This window comes from Pantherophis guttatus, chromosome 5 (genome assembly GCF_059756535.1).
Source record: "Pantherophis guttatus breed Tessera chromosome 5, ASM5975653v1, whole genome shotgun sequence".
NCBI lineage: Eukaryota > Metazoa > Chordata > Lepidosauria > Squamata > Colubridae > Pantherophis > Pantherophis guttatus.
This window is the reverse complement of record NC_142067.1, coordinates 39,427,321-39,449,296: the sequence shown is the minus strand read 5'-3', so window position 1 is coordinate 39,449,296 and position 21,976 is coordinate 39,427,321. Positions and strand designations below refer to the sequence as shown.

At 32.9% G+C, this 21,976-nt stretch overlaps 1 protein-coding gene across 2 annotated transcripts in view; it reads right to left on the bottom strand.

Annotated features, from left to right (window-relative positions):
* EPHA6 (EPH receptor A6) overlaps nt 1-21,976 on the bottom strand; it is a 429,275-nt gene that overhangs the window by 197,583 nt on the left and 209,716 nt on the right. For both annotated transcript variants that reach the window (XM_034413652.3, XM_034413664.3), the window contains exons 4-5: nt 10,039-10,194; nt 7,253-7,588 (exon numbers count right to left, since the gene is read on the bottom strand). In XM_034413652.3, the coding sequence (XP_034269543.1) occupies nt 7,253-7,588; nt 10,039-10,194 (492 nt within the window). The remainder of the gene's footprint in view (nt 1-7,252; nt 7,589-10,038; nt 10,195-21,976) is intronic.

Here is a 21,976-nt window from a genome sequence, read left to right as displayed (position 1 = left end):
TGGATGATCTCTAGCAGGAGCCGGACGGGGTAGTGCATCCATCCTTGCTCTACTTGATCTCTTGGTGGTTTTCAATACCATCATGGTATTCTCCTGGAGTGGCTTCGGGGGATGGAAGTGGGAGGCCTTGTGATATCCTGGTTCACTTCCTTCCTCTGCGGCCACTCTCAGTCAATGCTGATAGGAACGGAGAGATCCAGCCCTCAACATTTATATGAAGCAGCTGGATGAGATCATCCATCACCATGGACTGAGGTATCACCAATATGCTGATGATACTCAGCTGTATGTCTCAGCTTGTGGTGAGTTAAGTGATGCCGTGTCCTACCTCTCGCAGTGCCTGGAAGCTGTTAGTGGTTGGATGGGGAACAATGGATTGAAACTAAAACCTGGCAAGATGGAGTGGCTCTGGGTTTGGGGTTCATTGGCTCAGGGAGAATTGCCATCTTTGGTCTTGGATGGGGTGGAACTACCCCAAACAGACCCTGTGCAAAATCTGGGGATTCTCCTGGACTCACGACTCCTGGTTGAAGAGCAGGTGATGGTTGCAGCCAGGAGGGCCTTTGCACAACTGCGAGTTTGCACCAGTTATGCCCTTTCCTGGACCAGCAATCCCTACTCACAGTCACTCATGCCTTAGTCACTTCCTGTCTTGACTATTTCAATGCGCTTTTCATGGGGCTACCCTTGAAGAGCATCTGGAAGCTCCAGTTGGTGCAAAATGCAGTGGCCCACACGGTCATGTGCAGACCCCGATGCGCACATATATCACCTCTCCTGCGGGAGCTGCATTGGCTGCCGATTTGCTTCCGGGTACAATTCAAGGTGTTGGTTGTCACCTTTAAAGCCCTTCATGGCTTGGGACCAGGTTATCTGAGGGATCATCTCTTGCTGGTCACATCTACCCGACCCATTAGAGTGGGGAGGCAGGGAATGCTGCGGGTCCCATCCCCGAAGGAAATACACCTGGTGGGACCCAGGAGAAGGGGCCTTCTCTGTGGTGGCTCCCTCCCTCTGGAACATCATTCTCCCAGCGATTAGCCCCCACCCTAATTCTCTTCCGGAAGGCGCTGAAGACCCGGTTCTGCCAGCGGGCCTGGGAACCCAGAGTGGCATAGAGCCCATTAAATGGCTTGTGTGATCGGCTGTTGCTGGGGTGGGAAGTGGGGGTCAGGGGTGATTTTATTATATTAATTTATTTGATTTTTTATGAGTTTTACTGTTTTTAAAATGTTTTTTTATATTCTGTAAGCCACCTTGAGTCGCCATGGGTAAATAGGTGGCAATATAAATCTAATAAATAAATAAAAATATAAATAATTAAATGCTGGAGTTAGTTCCCACTGCTTCAGCAAGACCATCAGTGAACAGAAGAAAGCACTGCAACCCAAATCTGCACATAGGTAATGCTTTGCAGTTTTTTTTTCTTGCATATAATAACTTTTAAAAGAGATGTACTTCAATGCATGTAGATACTCTTGTTAGAGGCAAATTATTAATGTATGATTATTTATATAATAGTGATGTAATCTTCTTCTTCTTGTGCCATATCCATCATCAGACGTTGCCGATCATGTTGACAATCCTATTTTTATCAACAGCTGCATGAAAAAGTGCTGTTGAGTTTTGTCCAAACCAGCCCCTTAGATTTGGAAGCCATGATGTTCTTCTTCTGCCTGGACCTTGTTTGCCTTCAATCTTTCCTTGAAGACAATCCTTCCATATGTTTGCCGTATTATTCTGGGTGTCGCATCACATGTCCAAAATATTCTAACTTTTGCTTTTTTATGGTTTTGATGATTTTCCTTGGCTTTCCCAGGCAGCTTATCACCTCCTCATTTCTGATTTTGTCAACCCAATTTATAGGTAACAGCCACCACATTTCAAATGCTTCTAGTCTCTTCAAGTGGCTTTCTGTCAGAGATCAACTCTCCACTCTGTACATATAATCTAGATTTATATAAATATCTAGATGTAAATATGAAATACTGATCCATATATTTTTCTTTGTTTTAAAATGATACTCAACTCTTTATTGATCTTCGGCTGGAAATCATCAGCATTAATTAATGTAGGAGAAACAATCTGATTTTGAAAAATGCAAACAATGCTAATATTCATATGCTAATATGACAATAAAGTTATTATTTTTTATTTTATTCAATCATCTGAATCATTCCAATTTTTTTTGTTGACTAATGTGAATGCAAAAAATAAAATCTCTTTCTTTCTCAATTTTTCCAGATTAGAAAATTGGCTCTATTAGCTCCACTTTTGCTTGGAACCACATTTCAGATTTCTGAATAGTTTAATAATCCCATAATTTGGTAACTGCAATGAAAGACAAATCTTGGATAAATAATTGCTTGTATAAATCATGTGCCTCACTCTAGATAGCACATGTTTAATGTTAACAAACTGTATCTTCAAGCACCTTTGTATATTATGATTCTTGGTTCGTAATTGTTAATGTATACATGCTATTTGCACTGTCAACTATGATTATACCAATCATAATTTTAGTTTGAACTGGAAAAGAAGAAGGCAGAATATATACTATATTTTGATCCCAAATATCCTTTTATTAAATTGGTTTGAAGAGAATGTTTTTTTTAATCCCCTCCCTTCCTTCCTTCCTTCCTTCCTTCCTTCCTTCCTTCCTTCCTTCCTTCCTTCCTTCGTTCCTTCCTTCCTTCCTTCCTTCCTTTCTTTCTTAGTAGGATTACCTCTTATCTCACACAGGATAAAATACATTGCTTAATACTATCCTTAAAAGAAGAAAACAAAACAAAAACTAGGATCCATTTCCATCAAATTATTTGTATTTATAACCAATCATACAATGAACACTTAATTAATGTAAGTTTTTTTGCTGACATTTAATGATAATAGATCATTTACAATTCTAAAGCTGAATCCACTATTAACTCTACCACTATTTTCTAATGTATTACTACTCAAAAAATAACTTCACTTCTATTGGTTTCTTTCAGTGGGAATCAGAGGAGTCAAATTTTCATGATTCTGTTCTGTGCTATTTTTCCAGAGTTAACCCAATTTAAATAAAAATACGTTTACCATTCCTGCACAACAGCTCATGTTTCCTTGGGTCTTAACTACAATTTTCTCTTGCTTTGTCCTTAAAAAAACATTATATTAGTGTTTGCTCAGAGAAGATGCTAATGGCATCTATGGCTACATGTTCATAGCGTGAATATGTTGTCGTGATTTAAAAATAGTGCTATTCAGATTTTTATTTTGGTATGGCATTATTAAAATAATTATATTGTTTTTCCTTGCAATAGGTTTTGTGACATAATGCAACTGCTCTGGAATCAATTCAGGTGAAGGAACTTTAGAAAGGTATTACATAAAACAAAAGGGAGAAGCACAGCTAAATGCAATTATAAAAATGACTCTAAACCATAGAACAAGTTATACCACAGAGCAACAATAGATAATGAAATAAGAAAAACAATTCTAATTGGTTTGCATCAACTTGTACGTGATATGAAGAATCTACAGCATACAACAGAAAACTTTACAAGTAGGAACTGATTATTTTAAAATATTAGATAGTGAACACAATTTGTTTTAAAAGTTATAGCTTTCAATGGAAGGAAAGAATAGAAAAATATGTAATAGAAATTGTTCTTAGGTCAGGAAGAGGAACAATGGTTAGTAAACATACAGATCCTAACTTAGATGTTTGTAATGCTTGTACATATATTTGAAATCTTGTCCTTGTGTTTTGTTTTGTTTTTGTTTTTTTGCTGTGGCAGAAACAGAAAGATTTCAAATGCTTGAGACTTTTGGATGAGTCATTTGGATAAGTGTACAGACTCATACATGGTATTAAAGACATGTTTGTAAATATATCAGAAAATAAAAATTATGCTTCTTTTACGATTGTCAGCTCTTTTATACAGTCATGTTGGTTTATTAGAGCCGTGGTGGTGCAGTGATTAGAATGCAGTATTTCAGGCTGACTTTGCTCACGGCCAGAAGTTTGATCCTGCCTGGCTCAAGGTTGATTCAGCCTTCCATTCATTTAGCCTTATGAGGTCAGTAAAACAAGAACCCAGATTGTTGGAAGCAATATGCTGACTGTGTAAACATCTTAGAAAGTGCTATAAATCAGAGGTTCCCAACTTCCAGGCCTGCTACCGAGCCGTGGTCAGTTGAGAACCAGGCTGCGCAAATAGTGGGTGAACCTACAAAGGTTCATTTGCGCAGGCGCAGGATTAGATTGAGCGTGGAACACATCCTATCCCTCCCTGCTACTGGTTGGGGACTTCTGCTGAAAAGCAGTAGGAGATGATATATAAGTTTAAGTGCTATTGATATTGCTATTATCAACATGGGTACTTTATTTTATTTAAAAAAATTATCTACTTTATTAATCTATGATAGGTTGACAATAAAACTGAAGTATGTACATTACCTGCAGCTGTACAATAATTATTACATTACAGTGATTATACTGAAAAAAGTTTCATAGAAGAGGATAATCAATTATAGAATGAACCAGTTTTCTTGACCATATTCAGAAAGTTTTATAGGAAAGGATGCAGTGACACTTAAAATGGTAACCCCACATAAAAGATTTAAAAGAGTATATAAATATCCATTTTTAATGAATGTCTGTTTCTGGTTGTTCATAAAAATGCACAAAATGCAACAGTCCATAAGTGCTAGCTCTTCATTAACATGGTTTTAACAATGACAATGCAGTAGGCATTGCCCCAAGATATCTGGAAATAGGTAGAGAATCAGCTGTGAAGTAAATTAAAACTCAGTTGATAAAAGGCCTTGGAATATTTCAAGGACTAGAATAGTGGCTCTAGGATTACTAAAACAATTCAAACTTTATATTAATTACGTTTGAAACAGCATTCTATTATTTCAGCATTCGTTATGTGGAGATATATAGTGAAAAGTTAAGGGTCAGTTAGGAATATTAGGAAAAGAAGATAAATGATTCTATAAATCTTTCTATCTCGAAGCTGTTCTATTTTACCTTCACCACAGCAGGAGGCTACTGATCTCTTTATCTAGAAGCTTTGATCCAGGACTTAAGCTGCAATGTGTGGAAGAGCAATTTTTTTACCCTTTTCTTTCCCTGCGTGGTCTGGAAGAGTCTGGATTGGAGTCCAAGAATAAGATTATAAGCATTTCTTTGATACTAATGATTATTTAAGATCTGAGTAAATAGGCTTATTATTCATATAAAAGAGTTCTTCATCAGCCTTCATACAACCAACAGTCAAAGACTTCAAGAATTTAGCTAAAATAGTTGAAAAGCTTAACATTACAGGAGGCTGCTTTCAAGGCTTATGGAATCCTTGAGATTCATTATATCTCCAATTCAGCCCCATCTTCCAATTCTTTGCCTCCCTTTCAAACTGTTTAGGAGCTTGATTTGGTTATTTTCTCTTTGTCAATTTTATTGTTTCTTTCAGCTAACACACTGGATGTATGTAAAGTCACTGATATTTTTATATCACAGATGTTGACAGCTCAATATCTCAACTGTAAAACTTACATAAAAAAACACCATATAACTAACCCTAACCTTTAGTTTGATAGTATTTTGTGCAAGCAGAAAAAAGTATCTAGGAATTTAATATTTGAAGTATTTCTTTAGTTGCTCAATAATAATTGGACACAGCACCATCATTTATGATCTTGCATTTTATAGAATTGCTTCTCTTACTGTCAATTACTGCACATCATTACAGAAAATGTTTGAATTAAACTGGTTATTTCTACTTTGTATATAATTCAATGACAATATTTTCCTATACTTATCATTGGACAACACATTCACAACAACAGAAAAAAGGACTTGTCAGTTCTTAGTGCTAACTGAATAATTATATACTTTACTATTTTATTTGTTTATATCATTTATTTCTAATAATGCTAATCATCTGCAGTTATTCTAATGAAAAATATATTATACCCTAGAAAAACATATTTTGAATATAAACATATTTTATAATGGATATAAATGCATTAAAGTAAATAAGAGAATTAAAGCGGCTTACTTCTATATTTCAATTCAGTTTCACGCATTGCTTAACATGCATTGTTAATAACAGCCATTGTTTAACAATGTGTGGATCTTCAGATTATTCCTTTGTCTAACTGATTTATATTCTACCATTGCCCAAGGAAGGCAACTCAAGCCATTAATAATAAAACGAAGGGCTTCACTTAAAAAACAGAGCTGTATAAAACTGAACATAATTCATGAATGATAAAACCCACAGTAAAAATATTAAAATTAATAAAAATACAGATTAGAGAAATGTCATTGTTCTTCTTAAAACTAGAGACCTCTCCCATGTACATGTAGCAATATTAGTGACACATGTTATTGTCCAAAACAGGTGTACAAAAAAGAGAGGAAAAAATAAGTCAATATTGCAACCATAATTACATGAGAAAAGCCCTGCTATCTTTTTATATACATCATATGTATACAGATTTATTAAAAAAGCAGGGCTCCAATCATATCACAGCTGCCTACTTGAGTTTTTTTAAATCTTATGAATAACCTTGTTGCTCAAACAGATAAACAATGGAATATTTTGTATTTTCATGCACATGTAGAAGATTGTTTGATCAACTGAGAAGTATCTCTCAATTCATATTTGACAGTGTTTTCAAAATGCCCACAAAATTCATTAATTACAAGGTTTATTAATACAAGTTTAATTAATACAACCTTGTGAATATACATGTTGTCTGCTTAAAAGAATGTTACATCTAGACTTAACAAACCAGCTACCAAGGTAATTTTTGTGAAATTAGATTAATGAAGCATGCATTAATTTGTTAAATAATTGAAATGTAGTTTTGCACATATAAGCAAGAGTTTCTTTATCTCATAGATTGATAGTTAACTCCTAAATTAAAGTCACAAAGTAGTACTAAGATAGTAAATAGACTAGCAAAATTTCCTGGTTTTTTCACATGATAAAATGTTAAAAATAGACTTGTCCAAGGAAAAATAAACCACATCAATCAACATCCCTTGAATAAAAGTAAGTTAGGCTTGTTCTGACAAACTGTTTCTGAAGTCTTATTATTTATCCTGCAACCAAAACATGACTATGGAAGTATAAATAATTTGAAAAAGCACAAACATACTTTTTTTATATTTATTAATGATAATTCACAAAATATTATTAATCATATTGTATTGTATAAGGTCTAACTGACACACGTATAAGAAGAAACTCACCATTTTGGTCTGTGGTAATTGTGATGGCTGTGAACTGCTTTGGTGAAAAGCTTAATTCAGAGACACCATTCATGGCTTCTATTTCAAAAGTGTAGTTCGCATGGGACACAAAATCAAGCACAGTCACTGAAGAATTGATAAGCCCACTATGTCTTGGAACAAATCGGATTCCTCCTCCACATATCTCACACCGGCTGGTATCAGATCCACATTTTTTACAAATAACACTATAGGTAAGGTCTTTTCTCCCTCCTGTGTCACTTGGTGGAGTCCATTCCAACATAAGGGCTGTTTCATTTATATTAAAGATGACATTCCTTGGAGCAGAAGGTGGTCCTACAAAAGGAAAAACAAAATAATCAGTGCTTAAAAGTAGCAATGTCTTATATTACAATGTACATTCACACAGAACATACCTTCCATCCTTGATTTACAAAAACAAATTGTGTAGGGCAAATATATATGAAGATATATCAAAATAAATGAGACAAAAGCTGTGAAGAACTCTTCTTTAAATTTCTTCACAAATATCATTGATAAAGGAAAAACATTCATTTTTGCTCCTACAATGATATTTGTAAAATATTCTATAGTAATTGGACATCAGAATTTAACTAAGCAAACACAAACATGTAAAACTTGGAATAAAATCAGATTAAAAGTAGTATCCAAATTCAGAACACATTCAAGATATGGCTTGCAGAATCTAGCAACTGATGAAGCAGATATAAAATATGGATTGACTGTTCTGAGATTTGACAAAATGATTGATAGTTTTGAAGCCTTTTGTAAATACTGTACAGTTGCCACTCATAATTTGGCTAATGACTAACCAATATGCAAGCAGAGAAAAGCCTTGGCTGTATTGTATACGTAGAGAACTTAAAGTTTTTTTAAAAAATACAGAAAAAGTAAATATGAATTTATTTTATTGTTCATGAATATTTTCCCCCTAGGTAAAGGGCATTTTGCTATGATTATTTTATATTTGTGAACTGTAACAAAAGATCAAACTGAAAAATATGGGTTTCAGCATGCATATGCATTTTGTATTCTTGCACCTATTTAAGAGAACCAAAATCAAATTATTAACATAAAAATATCAGTGGATTTCTCATCTATTCTAAAAAATCATTGAATTAAAGTATTAAAATACTTCAAACCATCTTGGATCCTATTTGTTTTGTACTACAATAATAAATAGATAAATGTGACATTTATGATAAGAAGTATTCAAAACCTAATGAAGTTCAGCTTCTGGAGAGATACTCTCACTATTTTGAAGTGTTTATATTTTTTAAAAAAAAAATCTTACTGGCAATACCAACTGGCCATAAAATTCTATATGTCCACTAATAATAATTTGGTTGTGCTGCCAATATTTTCTGTATTTCATTTCTTTAACTCCTCTGCTACTAAGTCATATGGATCTTTATTTGTAATTCAGGATATAATAAATTGAATAGATGAAATAAATTGTAATCCATGGAAATGTAACCCATAATAAATTTGTTAATCACTATGATGCCACCACAATCTTTGTTATTTCTGTATAAATAACATTTAAACATCAAATTATGCCCAAGTAATTTTTTAAAAAAATACAATTTGCTAATGATTTTCATAGTTAATCAATGTACAGAGGATTTTAGACTTTGTTTATAACAAAAATATAATTTATTGTCCATTTGTACTGCTGTGAACAGGAAAATTGTTATCAATTGTGGTAGGAGTGTTTAAAAGAACAGAAATGACAGTGTGCAGATTCTTAAGAAATAGACACCCTTCATACTCAAGGGCCTTCATGCCAATTTGCATGACGATTAAATAGGTTTTTAATTGCCATTAAATTATGCCAACTAAACTGTGATTTCATGCAAATATTAAGCTGTAATGACATGCAGTGAATCATTTACTAAGATTTAGAACTTGGAACAAAGAGAGACAATTAATTATAATCCACAGATTCTGCTAAATTATGTGTCATTGGGATTTTACAAATATGGTCTGATTGCTTTGTTATCACTTATACATTATACATAGATTATATATCACACTGGGGGGAAAAACCTGGCAGTCATAGCCTTTTTGGCAGACATCTGTGAGTAATACACTCTGGAATTTCCTTATGTTATATATTTTGCTTAGGCAAGCAAATACATGGATAATTTTAAATTATGCATGCATTATATTCCAATCTTCTTCAGATCTAACAAGTAGTGAATGCTTATTATTGTATTAAAGGAAAAGTATATGATATGCACTACATAGACTGGTAAGTTGGTCCCACCTAAGAAACTTAGTATAATCAAAGGAATCAAATAAAGATCTCAGAAATAACAGCAACATTAGTATCAAGGATGTGCCTATAATCTTATTCTACCACTCTCCCAGACTGTGCAGGGAAAAAGAAAAGGTAAACATTTACTCTTACACACCTTGCAGTTTAAGTCCTGGATCTTTTAGAAAGTTTATCTATGTATTGCTGAGTTCACATTGACTTGATGCCACGCAATCAATTTATAATATATATACACACAGAATCATATCCAGAAAAATAAACACTAGTTACCACTCAAATGTTCCTAAACTGTAATTATTCGATTAATAATGAAGGTAGTGCAGTATGTTGTTTTGACAATATGTATTTTTCAACACATAAGTGTCTTGGGTCTAAAGGAAAAATTAATTTGCATTTTTGATTAGCAAAAACAAATGCTTTTTTTATCCTTTAAGATAAAGAGGATAAGGGAAGAATTTTAAACACCAGGATCAATTAAACTTACGGGTACATGCCATAGTTGGTGGATCCTTATCAGCTCGGAAGTATCCTTTTTCACACTGACATACAGATGTTGCTTCCACGAAGGTTTGGCTGTGTGGAGGACACTTGGAACACTTTATATTTCCAGCAAATGCTTTATAGAATCCTGACCGGCAAGCTGTGAAAAAGAAGAAAGCAACTATACTTAATTTATACTTAAATTGCCTATTTTTATATAAAAGCATTTTCTCTGCCTTTTTCAAAGCATGGCCAAATGGTAATTTTTTTAATTTTTTTTTTAAAATTTGATTTATATGCCGCCCTTCTCCGGAGACTCAGGGCGGCTTACAATGTGCTCAGCAATGTGACTAATAATCACACGGTAATGTGACTAAGAAATGGAATCCAGTTTTTGAATGTACAGGTAAGTACAAACTATATCCTGTATGTTGTTCAAATCAAGAAAAGGAGAATACAGGCAGTCCTACAATTGGATCATCTGTGAGAATGTCTCTTTGCTTTTCATTGGGGTGGAGACTTCAGGGGCCCAAATGCACTGAGATAAACTGCACAGCTTGTGTAAGTAACCTAGAGTGCACAAAGCAGACATATAGGAAATACAAATATATAATACAAATTGTCCAGTAATTATTATATATGTACACATAAAATTTATTAATATTTTATAAATTATATATTCTTACTGGTCAGAATATTATAGTCTAGTCTATATTATAGGAGTAATCATCAGACTTATAGACACTAAGATTTTTTCCATATATTTAACAGTAATAAGTAAATGGGTGGCAATCACATAGTATAATTATTCATAAATAAATAAAGGTTGACTTAGCTTCCCTCCTTCTGAGGTCAGTAAAATGAAGGCCCAGATTGTTGGGGGCAATATGCTGACTCTGTAAACCGCTTAGAGAGGCCTGTATAGCACTGTGACGCGGTATATAAGTCTAAGTGCTATTGCTAATTCATAATATGCCACAAATTTGCATTATGTTACAATGAGATTTTAAAAATTAAAAATCATCCACAGGGATCATGTTGCCTACTTCTTCCAGAATCAGTAGGAGACAGAAGAAAACCATTATATGAAATATGCCATTTGTTTAAAAAAAGTTGCCAGCTTTAACAATGTTGTACCCTTATGGCTGAGAGGAATATTTGAATTTTTGAGAGAATATTGTGATCCCTGTCACAAAATAACTTATACTATAGTAGTAGAATACCTTCTATAGACATATTTTAGAAATTTTATGTGACAAGTCACAAAATGATGAATTACCAAAAGTGGCTGATAAAGTTGCTCCTTCCTCTTCTCCTGGAATGTTCCTGTTCTTACTAGCTTAATTTATCACTATATTTTTCTTGTGTGTAAATGGGCAATTTAAATCAAAGCTTTGATCACTTGCTATTTAATATTCTAATTTTCTTATAATCCCTACATGGAGCCCAAGGGCATCTTTGTAAATAACTTTAATGCTAGAATCTAGTATTCTGTTTCTAGCATGCTAGCTTTTTAACATTAATCTTACTATTAGAATTAGTTTTCAAATAACAAAATGTGAAATATACTAACTGTCAAAGTGTATTATGAAATTCTGTACAATGTTTGCATTTTTAATAATTTGTATCTCGATTTAATTGCACTGAGAATTACAGTTTTATATATACTCTGGTGGATTACAGCTTCCAGACCTGGATTGCAAAACTCTGTGTTAAATATTAGCAAAGGAGTCTTCTGTGTCTCTTTACTCTCATCTTATACTGCTTCGAATTTTTGCGATCCAGATCTGGTGGAAGTTAATGAAATTTATAATAATCATTATAAATTATGCACAGGGGACTATCAGATGTTGAAAAACATTGCCTATGCAAGAAGTCAGAGTATGATTGGACTCCAGGGACTGATCAGACTGCAGTCTACCAATCCTTGGTTTTACTATCATATATCCTTCATTTTTTTTCTCCATCTATACATTTACAAATAATCCAACTTTGTGAAATACTGCCGTTGAACCAGCTGATCAAACAGCGTATGTGAAATCTGATTTATGAACATATAGGCCTGTTTAAATATGAAAAGCAAACAAATGATTTATGTCCATTCTTGATTAAGATTGATTTAAATTGTTGAGTAAAGAATATAAATAGATATTTTAATATAGCTGAAATTCCACCAACTGTAAATTGAACAGGAGAAATAGAAGATCCAGAATAAACTAACTTTGCTTCCTTTTCCTGTCAAATATTAGACTGCTAAATGTTCCAAAGGATAATATCTGTTCCAAACCGAGGTTGTTCTGGTAGTATTTTGTAGGAAGACAGATATGTCTTTTTTCTATTGCTTTTTAAAAAGCATATTAAATAGAAATACAAAAAGTAAAAAACGAAAAAAAAACCAAAATTAAAAAATGAGAATATATAAATATGCATGTTCAATATTTCTACTCCAAATGACATTTTAGAGTGACTGTAATATGAGAATAATTAATTAATTATTAAACAGATTTATACAGCTGTCCAACTCTCACATAGGTGACTCCAGGTGACATACAGTATTTAAAACTCCACCACATAAAAAACGAAAAACATATGTCATTTACTTCTGTGTTAATTGGTATATTGAAGTCTGGGCAATATAGAAATTCATGTAAGTAGTAGGTAAATAATACATATTTTGCACAAATTGTTAATTTATAAGTTACCAATCAATAATTAATATCTTAAATTTACATATAGTTTCAAACACAGTCATGAAAAGTGAAAAAAATTCCATACATTAAAATAAACCACAATAAACCCAGAAATCAACAATATTAATCACTATCCTTTTAAATGCTCACATGTTCTCCAAGACTATTGGTGAAAATCATTCTTGAGAAAAACACATTCTGATGCCAATCTTAGTCTTTTAGTATCACATAAGGTACTTTTCAGACATATTTATATCCCAAATTAATAATGCATTATTTTACCGCATGGTAATATTGATTATCTCCATAACTGTATTTTGCTTTCTATAATCAGAAAAGAAACCTTTGCTGAAGGAATTAAAAATGTCCAAGGAAAAAAGTAACAATTGAACACTAACTTGTCCCAATTGATTTTCAATCTTATAAAAGATTGAGCAATCATCAGCAATACAATAAACTAAGCAGTATCAAGAGCTTGACAGAATGGACAACTGTGAATATTACATCCCTTTTTGGAATAAATCCTTCAAACTGAAGCAGAAGTTCTTTTCAACATTGTCTATCTGAAACACAGAGTCCACATCAAGAACAGATTTAGAAATAATATGAAAAGTCACAAAAGGATCCCAGAGATTTACCAAGACAGTGCACCTATCCTTATCTTAGAACTCATCATCCATTTGATCAATCAAAACATCTTTTTGTCTATAATCAGTTGAAATGAATCCATTTTGGACTGATTAAACTGTCAAATTTAGTTTTATTATTTCAAATCTTAATTTTGCCTCAGTCTATTTTCAGATCAATAGTATTAGCAACAAGGTGCACCTAGCTAGATGTGTAACAGCCTCCCAAGTCAGCCATCCATTGTAAAATAAATATTTGTTTAAATTGTCAAAATCTCATTAAGTTGCTGCTTTAATGATTTATTGGCCAAATATTATAGCTTTCATGTGAAAAATTCAAAATGTTTTATAAAGTCATAAGACAATGCTAAAACCTCAAGAGAATTTTAATAGAAATTCAAAATCCAAATGTCAGAGCAACTTGTAAAAAATTTAGACTATTAATGATCTCACAAGATCAACTATAAATAGTTCATGACTCTACTCATCCATTGAATTCTTAAATAATGTAAGAAAACATGAATGGATTTGTGTGCATATTTATTCTAATATATACTGCTCAAAAAAATAAAGGGAACACAAGCAGAAGACATCTGAGATCTGAATGACTGAAATAGCCTTATTAAATACTTTGTTCTTTACATACAGTAGTTTATACACTGCTCAAACAACTAAAGGAAACACAAAACTACTGTATGTAACAAACGAAGTATTAATAGGGCTATTTCATTCATTCAGATCTTGGATGTCTTCTGCTTGTGTTCCCTTTATTTTTTTGAGCAGTGTATTATTAGAAAAATAATTTTTGCTAATAATTTTCTTCAAAATAAGTCCTTTCCCTTAATATATGCATAGTGGTAGAGTTTTATTTTGGTGTTTAAACCATTGCAAATTATAGAAAGTGCATGTCATAGCTCAGTAACTTAATAACATCAATCAGAATAGACCTGGAAGGAACTTTGAAGATCTTCTAGTCCAACCTCCTGCTCAACCCTATACCATTTCAGATAGGTGGCTGTCCAATTTTTTTCTTAAAAATCTCCAGTGATTAAATGTAATGTATTTAATGTAATATATTAAATATAATATAATTAATGCATTAAAGAATATTTTTATTTTTAAAATAAATTTAGAAAGTACAAATGAGATTAGTTTGTACAAAGTGAAAATCTCTCTTAAAATTGCAAATATCCAGTCTTATCTTCAGAAGTTGTATAGCCATGATAATTCTGCAAGAAATAATCTCAATTAGTTATTTGATTTGATCTGATAAATACATACAGATTTTATAAATATATTTATCTGATCTACAGAGATCATCCTAAAGGCAAGGCAAAGTGCAAGAAATATGTTTTGATGAATAATAACCTTTCATTTCATAGCAACATCAGTCTAAAAATAACCAATAATCTAGTTATCTTTTCACGCACACTATATAGTGCAGGAATGTTATGGTTGATTTTACAAATCTATTGAAAAGCCCTAAGGCCAGACACAAAATGAGATCATCATGGTGACTGAATACATTAAAATAAGAATCAGTCCTTTATAGATATAATATGATAACATGCTGAGAAAGTCCAAACAATCAGTCTTGGAATAACTGAACTGTGGAGAGTACTGATTATTAGATTCAAAATGAAAATAAGGAAGCTCTTTTAACAGGTCAGTGGATATACAATCAGAATCTGAAATAAACATCTCAGTGCCTAATGCAGTTACAGTCAAGTAGAAGTATTTTCCCACAGATTTCACATTGTAAACTTTCCATAGACACTTTCCCAGAACCTGAATTACTCTCAAAGTTGGTCAAATGTGCTTTAAAACTTTTATAGTAGTAATAAAATAAAGTATATCATAGAACAGGAAAAAAATATTTCTTTTTGTAACCTATTATATATTTCAAAGGAATATATGTTCAATATTGCATTGCAGATTTAAAGTGAATACCAGTGAAAGAAAATTGTACTAAAAGAAATGAACACATGGTTCCCTGGAGGCTGGAAAAATACCGTATTTCCCCCAAAATAAGACCCTGTCTTATATTTTTTTGAACTCTGAAATAAGTGCTTGGCCTTATTGCCATGTGCTCAAAAGCCCAATTGGGCTTATTATCAGGGGATGTCTTATTTTGGGGGAAACAGGGTATTTTTTCATTTAGAAATGAGAATGTTAGTACATTGGGGCATAGTGAAAGATTAGTGAACATACTGGAAAGTGATTATCATTTATAGTTCTATCAGTGGTGGGTTTCAAAATTTTTTACTACTGGTTCTGTGGGTGTGGCTTGTTGGGCATGGCATGGCTTGTTGGGCATGGCAGGGGAAAGATATTGTAAAATCTCCATTCCCACCACACTCCAGGGGAAGGATACTGTAAAATCTCCATTTCCTCCCGATCAGGACTTGGGAGGCAGAGAATAGATGGGGGTGGAGCCAGTCATAATTTTTACTACCGGTTCTCCGAACTACTCAAAATTTCTGCTACTGGTTTTCCAGAACTGGTCAGAATCTGCTGAAACCCACCTCTGAGCTCTATTTATCTAATTCTGTCACTATCCCATATCTATACCAAACTGTTCCAAACTTTCATTCCTGATAGTCCAGAATCATGGGTATGCCATATAAAATTCAAAGAAAAACTTTACAAAATAACTAACACAAAATTGTTTATTTAAAATAGGAATCCTTTCAGGGCCTTTTTAAGGTGAAACTAATGTATGATCAAGAAGATAATTACAAAACAAACAAAACAAAATTGGAAAACCCATAAAGTCCTGTAAAATATAAATGTATGATTTTAAAATCAGATTAAAAACCCCAACATAATCCCAAAACAGACCAATAAATTCCTTTCAAGAATGGCCTACAAAAAATTAATAGTTGATCAGTGGTTTCGTAAAATCTGGAAGCTATCATCCAGATGGAGTCAGTCTCTGGGACCAGAGGTTTATTCTTTCAAGTTTTTGGACTCATCCTGGAGCACATCCTCAGGGAACTTTTCTCTCTGCAGAATGTATGCACTGGGCTCTTCTATGCATAATATTTATATGATGCTTAGCTGTGTGTGTGGCTTTTAATTGTTAATTTGAATATTGATAGCCAGCTATTAAATTGTTGAAGGTTGTTTCCTTGTGCCTTTCTGCTCTTGGTTCCAAATACCTGGTAAACTAGTGGTAAATCAGCACTCCTATTGACTGATTAAGGGCTATTTCTCAGGCTTAAATCATTTCTCTGGCTGACTTTGTCTGCTCAGCCAACAATCGTAGTACCTTCAAAATTGAATGCATGTCCTTTTTCATTGCAATATGAGGCTACCAATGTGTTTGGGTCTTCTTGTCTAACTCTTGCTCATGTTCTTGCAATCTGGTGGTTAGCTTCTTCCCCCTCTATATAGTCACAGGGACAATCCATACCAGGAATCCTGTAAATTACAGTAGAAGTTTTCCCCACTTACAATCTTTGTAGTGCATATTTTGTCCTCATATGGTAGCTTCTGGGCAGCAGGTGATGCCCACTTGCAGATCAAGCTGTATTCTACTGCTTCCAAAATGTTTTTGATGTATGGCAGGGTGTGTCATACAGTTGGTATTTTACCTTCTTTCTTCCTTTCTCACTCCTGTTTGTTGCACAGGCATATTGTGATAAATGCTTGGTACCCATTCTGCCTGAATTGTTCACTTGCATCCTGTTGCTTTGCTTGCTGTGTACTATAATTCTTAGCCAGTTCTCAGCCAACAACTTAATTGCCAGCCATCAACATCCCAATAAATAAATAACAATTTATTATTTATTATTAAAAACAAATAAAAAACCACACAAAATCAGGTAGCACACAAATACAACATATAGAATAGCCCAAAGCAAACATTCTGGTAGAGAAATATTCCCTGAGAATGGTCTTCACATAAGTCCAAAAGCTCAGAACACTAATTCTAAATCTACTTCTATACTAAAACTGTATAGATTTATAGTCACGGGTGGGATTCAAACCCCGTTGCTACCGGTTTGCTCGTGGGTGTGCGTGCGCTTGTGCGTTCACCACTTCTGCATGCGCAGAAGCGTCTGGGTGGGTGATTGGAGTCTCCCGCCGCCACTGCTATCAGTTCGCCCGATCTGGGGCGAACTGGTAGCAACCCACCACTGTTTATAGTCCTCATCTTTGATCATTTGTTCCTTACATAAGAAATACCTCTGTACTCTCTTCAGTTTACAGAGTAAAATACAGCATCATTTGTCATTATCACTAAACCAAATGTCAATTTTAATAAATAATACATTATTTGGTTTTATTTACTCCTATATTAGTTGAACTTTTTTAGCTATATTGAATATAACTTCCATTAATTATCTAGTGAATTCATTTGCAAGTGATTTTATGATGTATAAAACTCTTGATGTATTAGAATATGTCAATGGCTGCTCTTCACATATTAAATAGAAAATCAGACACAAAATTGCTCCATACTAAAACAGAATGTTAATTGAACTGCCACAAGTAATTTTGTACTGTGGAATTTAGTAACTGCTATTTTCCTGACTTAAAGCTTAGATTGTTGATTCATAAAAGATTAAATACCAGGTCCTTTAGCTACTATAAACTTCCTTGTTTATTACTATTTCCCCTACATCTTGACATGAATAGTTTATTAACACTGCTTATTCACTGCATAGAACATCAGGACTACATTTATATGAATTCTGACAAAGAAATAACTTCAGTATGTTCATAGATAGTATTAGTTCTTTTCAGTTATAGAAAGGGTTGTCACTTTCTATACATGGAAACATCTGGAAACATCCGATATTCTTTTTATGATCTTCTGCATCTTTCTTCATTTTTATCCAAGTAAAAACACATTGGTATATTGATGTTATTTTTGATGTGATATTTGAACAAATGTTAAAATATATCTTTATACGTTTGCATTTTTTATTATGTGTTCAATCTACCAATGAATTTTTTTCCTTAGATAGAAATGAAGGAAATTACAGAAGACGATTTTGTACAAATGATTTAATTTTTAATGGTTTTAATCAATTTATGGTTGATTCTGATCTCTGATATCTAACCATTCAGCAGTTGAATAACATTGTAATCATTTTCAACTATTGTGATAATAGTTCAATAACTACAATTCTCTAATCATGCCTAATAAAAGAAATATCCCAAAATAAAACAAAACACCCTTTTTACTGCTGTTAAATGATGAAATTCTTCTTTACTATTTCTTGCATCCTACTTAGTGGCAGGCCCAAATGGAATGACAAAAGCTTGGAACAGCTGTTGAATACTAAATGTAATTCATGCTTAATTTTCTCTGATTGGGGTCCATTTTTTCCACTTGTTATCTTCCATTCTATCAAGATACCACTGAAGAAAAATAACAGAAGAATCTCATTATCACAAATAATTAGAAGAAATAAAAATAAAAATAACTTTCTCTTTACCCTTCAAGAGAAGGGTAATAGTTATAGTGTTATAGTGCTTTCACAGTTCTTTCAGTGGAAATGTCAATTATTCTCCATGGCCATCTATTTTCACTGCAAAAAACTGTTATATTACTTTGTAATTGAAAAAATACAAAATAATATTGACTGACAGGTGAGAACTCTAATTTTGGCTAAAATAATGTTTTCATAACATTTTCAATATCAATAACTAAATCGATCCTAGACAATGGTTGAAAAGTGTATGTATATTTTCCTCAACTTGAATTATAGGATGTTTATAAGAGAGGTTCCTATAAAGATTAAAAGGCAGTGAGCAATAATGGACATTATGAAGAGTCAGTTGGAAGAGATGAATATATAAACTGAATTAGTTTTTCTAGTTCATTTTATTTACAAATGTGGCTTATTGGACGTAAGTTTACATATCATTTTGGATTTAATGGATCACTGTGGTCTGATCTGATCTGATCTGCGATATACCTTATTAAAGAAGTGGCCATATAAGGAAATGTATCTATATATATTTAATAGTGTGATTTAGGAGCTGTGGTGGTGCAGTGGTTAGAATGAAATATTATAAGCTAATTCTGCACACAGCCGGGAATTTATCCTGACCGAGGTTGACTCAGCCTTCCATCCTTCAGAAATTGGTAAAATGAGGACCCAGAATGGGGGCAATATATTGACATTGAAAATTGCTCAAAGTGTGCTGTAAAGCACTATGGAGCAGTATATAAGTCTAAGTGCTATTGCCATTCTATATTATTTTGAAAATGGTTATCCTAAGAAGTCCTCCATTTTGCACTGTTTGACAATTCTTTCAGTTATATGGCTAATGTAGTGATGGGCAATTTGTAATTGAACACTGTATGACCTCTAAACATTTTATATTTCTATTTCTTTTTCTATTTCTTTTTTTTTTGGCAACTCACATAGCTCATATAAATCACAACAGGAGAAAATTAATGAAATGAGTCCTTGCCATTTTGTGGAAGAAAGCACACGCAAAGCATAAAATAAGATGCAAAATCCTAAAATAAGATTAACATGATAGGAGCACTCCCAATTTTGTACTCTGCTATGGAATCAACATTTAAGTAAAAATAAGTAAGTAAATGAATTCCATATCTTGCACCTATGGATACAGATTGTGGGTTTATCAATATCAAATATTTTACCTAGAAATCTGTCTTGTTATTGTGAAAACTTTTCCCATCTTGCTTTTTACAGCATAAAATTCTGATTAATAAACTAATTCAAATAAAATAAAAATAAATAAATTTAAAATAAAATAAATAAATAATTTGATATTGCCACATTCAATAACAGACATGAAAAGTATGTTGAAACTAAACAACACAAGAATTAGAGTGGCATGGAATTAATATATCCTTCCATTAAATAATTAACAACTTTGGCTGACACATACTTTATTCCTTTTTATTTTTTTCTCATTAAACTAATGCTATCATATGATATGCAGTCTTATGAAAATAAGGCTACTATAAAATATCCATAATCAGTTCAAATGTATACTTGCCTAAATATATTTAAAAACTAAAATTACAGAGATGTAATTTTCCTTATATGAAATTTTGGCTAGAGTATGCATCACGTACAACAAAATATAATAATAATCAATTCAGTTATGGCTTGATTATATCCAGCAACCTCTTGTGATCTCCATAATTATTTTCTACAGACCTGTAGAATGTCCGAAATGGTATGGATGAAACAAGGTGGTGTAAAAGAGAGAAGATGAGTAAAAATCACCCCCGTTTCTTCATTCAAAATAAGTACTTTTATACTGAACAACCGTCTCCATCTTGAAGAAACGCCGCAGAAATTTTTTTTATCTGGCATGTACACACAAACACAAACACACCATTTTACATTAGTGATCATATATATTAGAAGAAAACATTTCAGAAAGATTTCCTACAGGAGAATAATAGTTTTCTAAGCAAGAGAACTTTGGCAGAATCAATTTAAGCAGCCAAATGAAATTTGGCAGCTTTCCTTTCCTTATGTGATTAATCCAGCTTCTGCCATATCTATTGATTCTTTTACCCATTGATTGGTTAATTTAATGAAATACGAAGCATTAGAAATGGAACAAGTACAGTGCTGACAAAACAGGAATTTGACAGCAACTATTTCTAAAAGTAAAGCCAATATTACAGAATTTAACGCAAATGTCATTTCACATTTAATCCAGTTATATATTATTAAACTTATTGCTCTTGAACATAAAAGAAAATGGACTTTATTTTTTTTACAAGTAGCTGGTTACATCTTATAAATTATTTTTATTACTCATTACATAAAGGCCTCTAAAGTTGTGTGTTTACTTCTTAAAAGTTGTTAGTGTGAATTCTTGTTTCAATTGTGCTGAGAGTTATATTCAAACCATCATCATAATAAAATCTGATGTCAGATTTGTGTTCCAAAATTACATTTATTTTCATTATCCGATATTTGTGGAATTGTCTCTGGGTTGATGGTTGATAGTTTTCTATACCTAATTGTGTCTCTTACTTTTTTAATGTCATCTATCTCATTTTTATCTTTAATACCTAATCAATTTATAATATGGGGGATTCTCTGTAAAGAGCTTTCAAGTCTTTTTATTATTATTATTTAATTAGTTTATTATTATTCCTAATAATTACATTTCATTTTCATATGTAAAGAGCTTTCAAAGATGACCCTAGTAACACACTTGAACTCAGGTTTAAGCATCTTTGTAGTTACCTCTAGTGGTCAAAATGTTTGTTTGTTTATTTATTCTGGCTAGAGTTTATAAAATCAGAGAATTTCAACCATCCACAAAGAAATTGAAGGCTACAGATTATTTTAAAAATACTGTGTTTCCCCAAAGATAAGACCTACCCTGAAAATAAACCCTAGTCTGATTTTTTAGAGTATTCCTAATTTAATCCCTATCCAAAAATAAACCCTAGTGAAGGGGTGTGGGCATGGTCATCATAGGAGGAGGTGAGTATGCATGGGCCGATGCTGTCTGGCAGCAGCCACAGCCCATGCAGTGCAGGTGAGTTGATTACCTGTCCAAGCAGCAGCGGATGCAGAGGCAGGGGAAGCAGGCAACATGGGCTGAGGGAAAGCCGAGTCAGGGGGCTGTGTGGCAATCCTTTTTTTCTTTTAAATGCCTC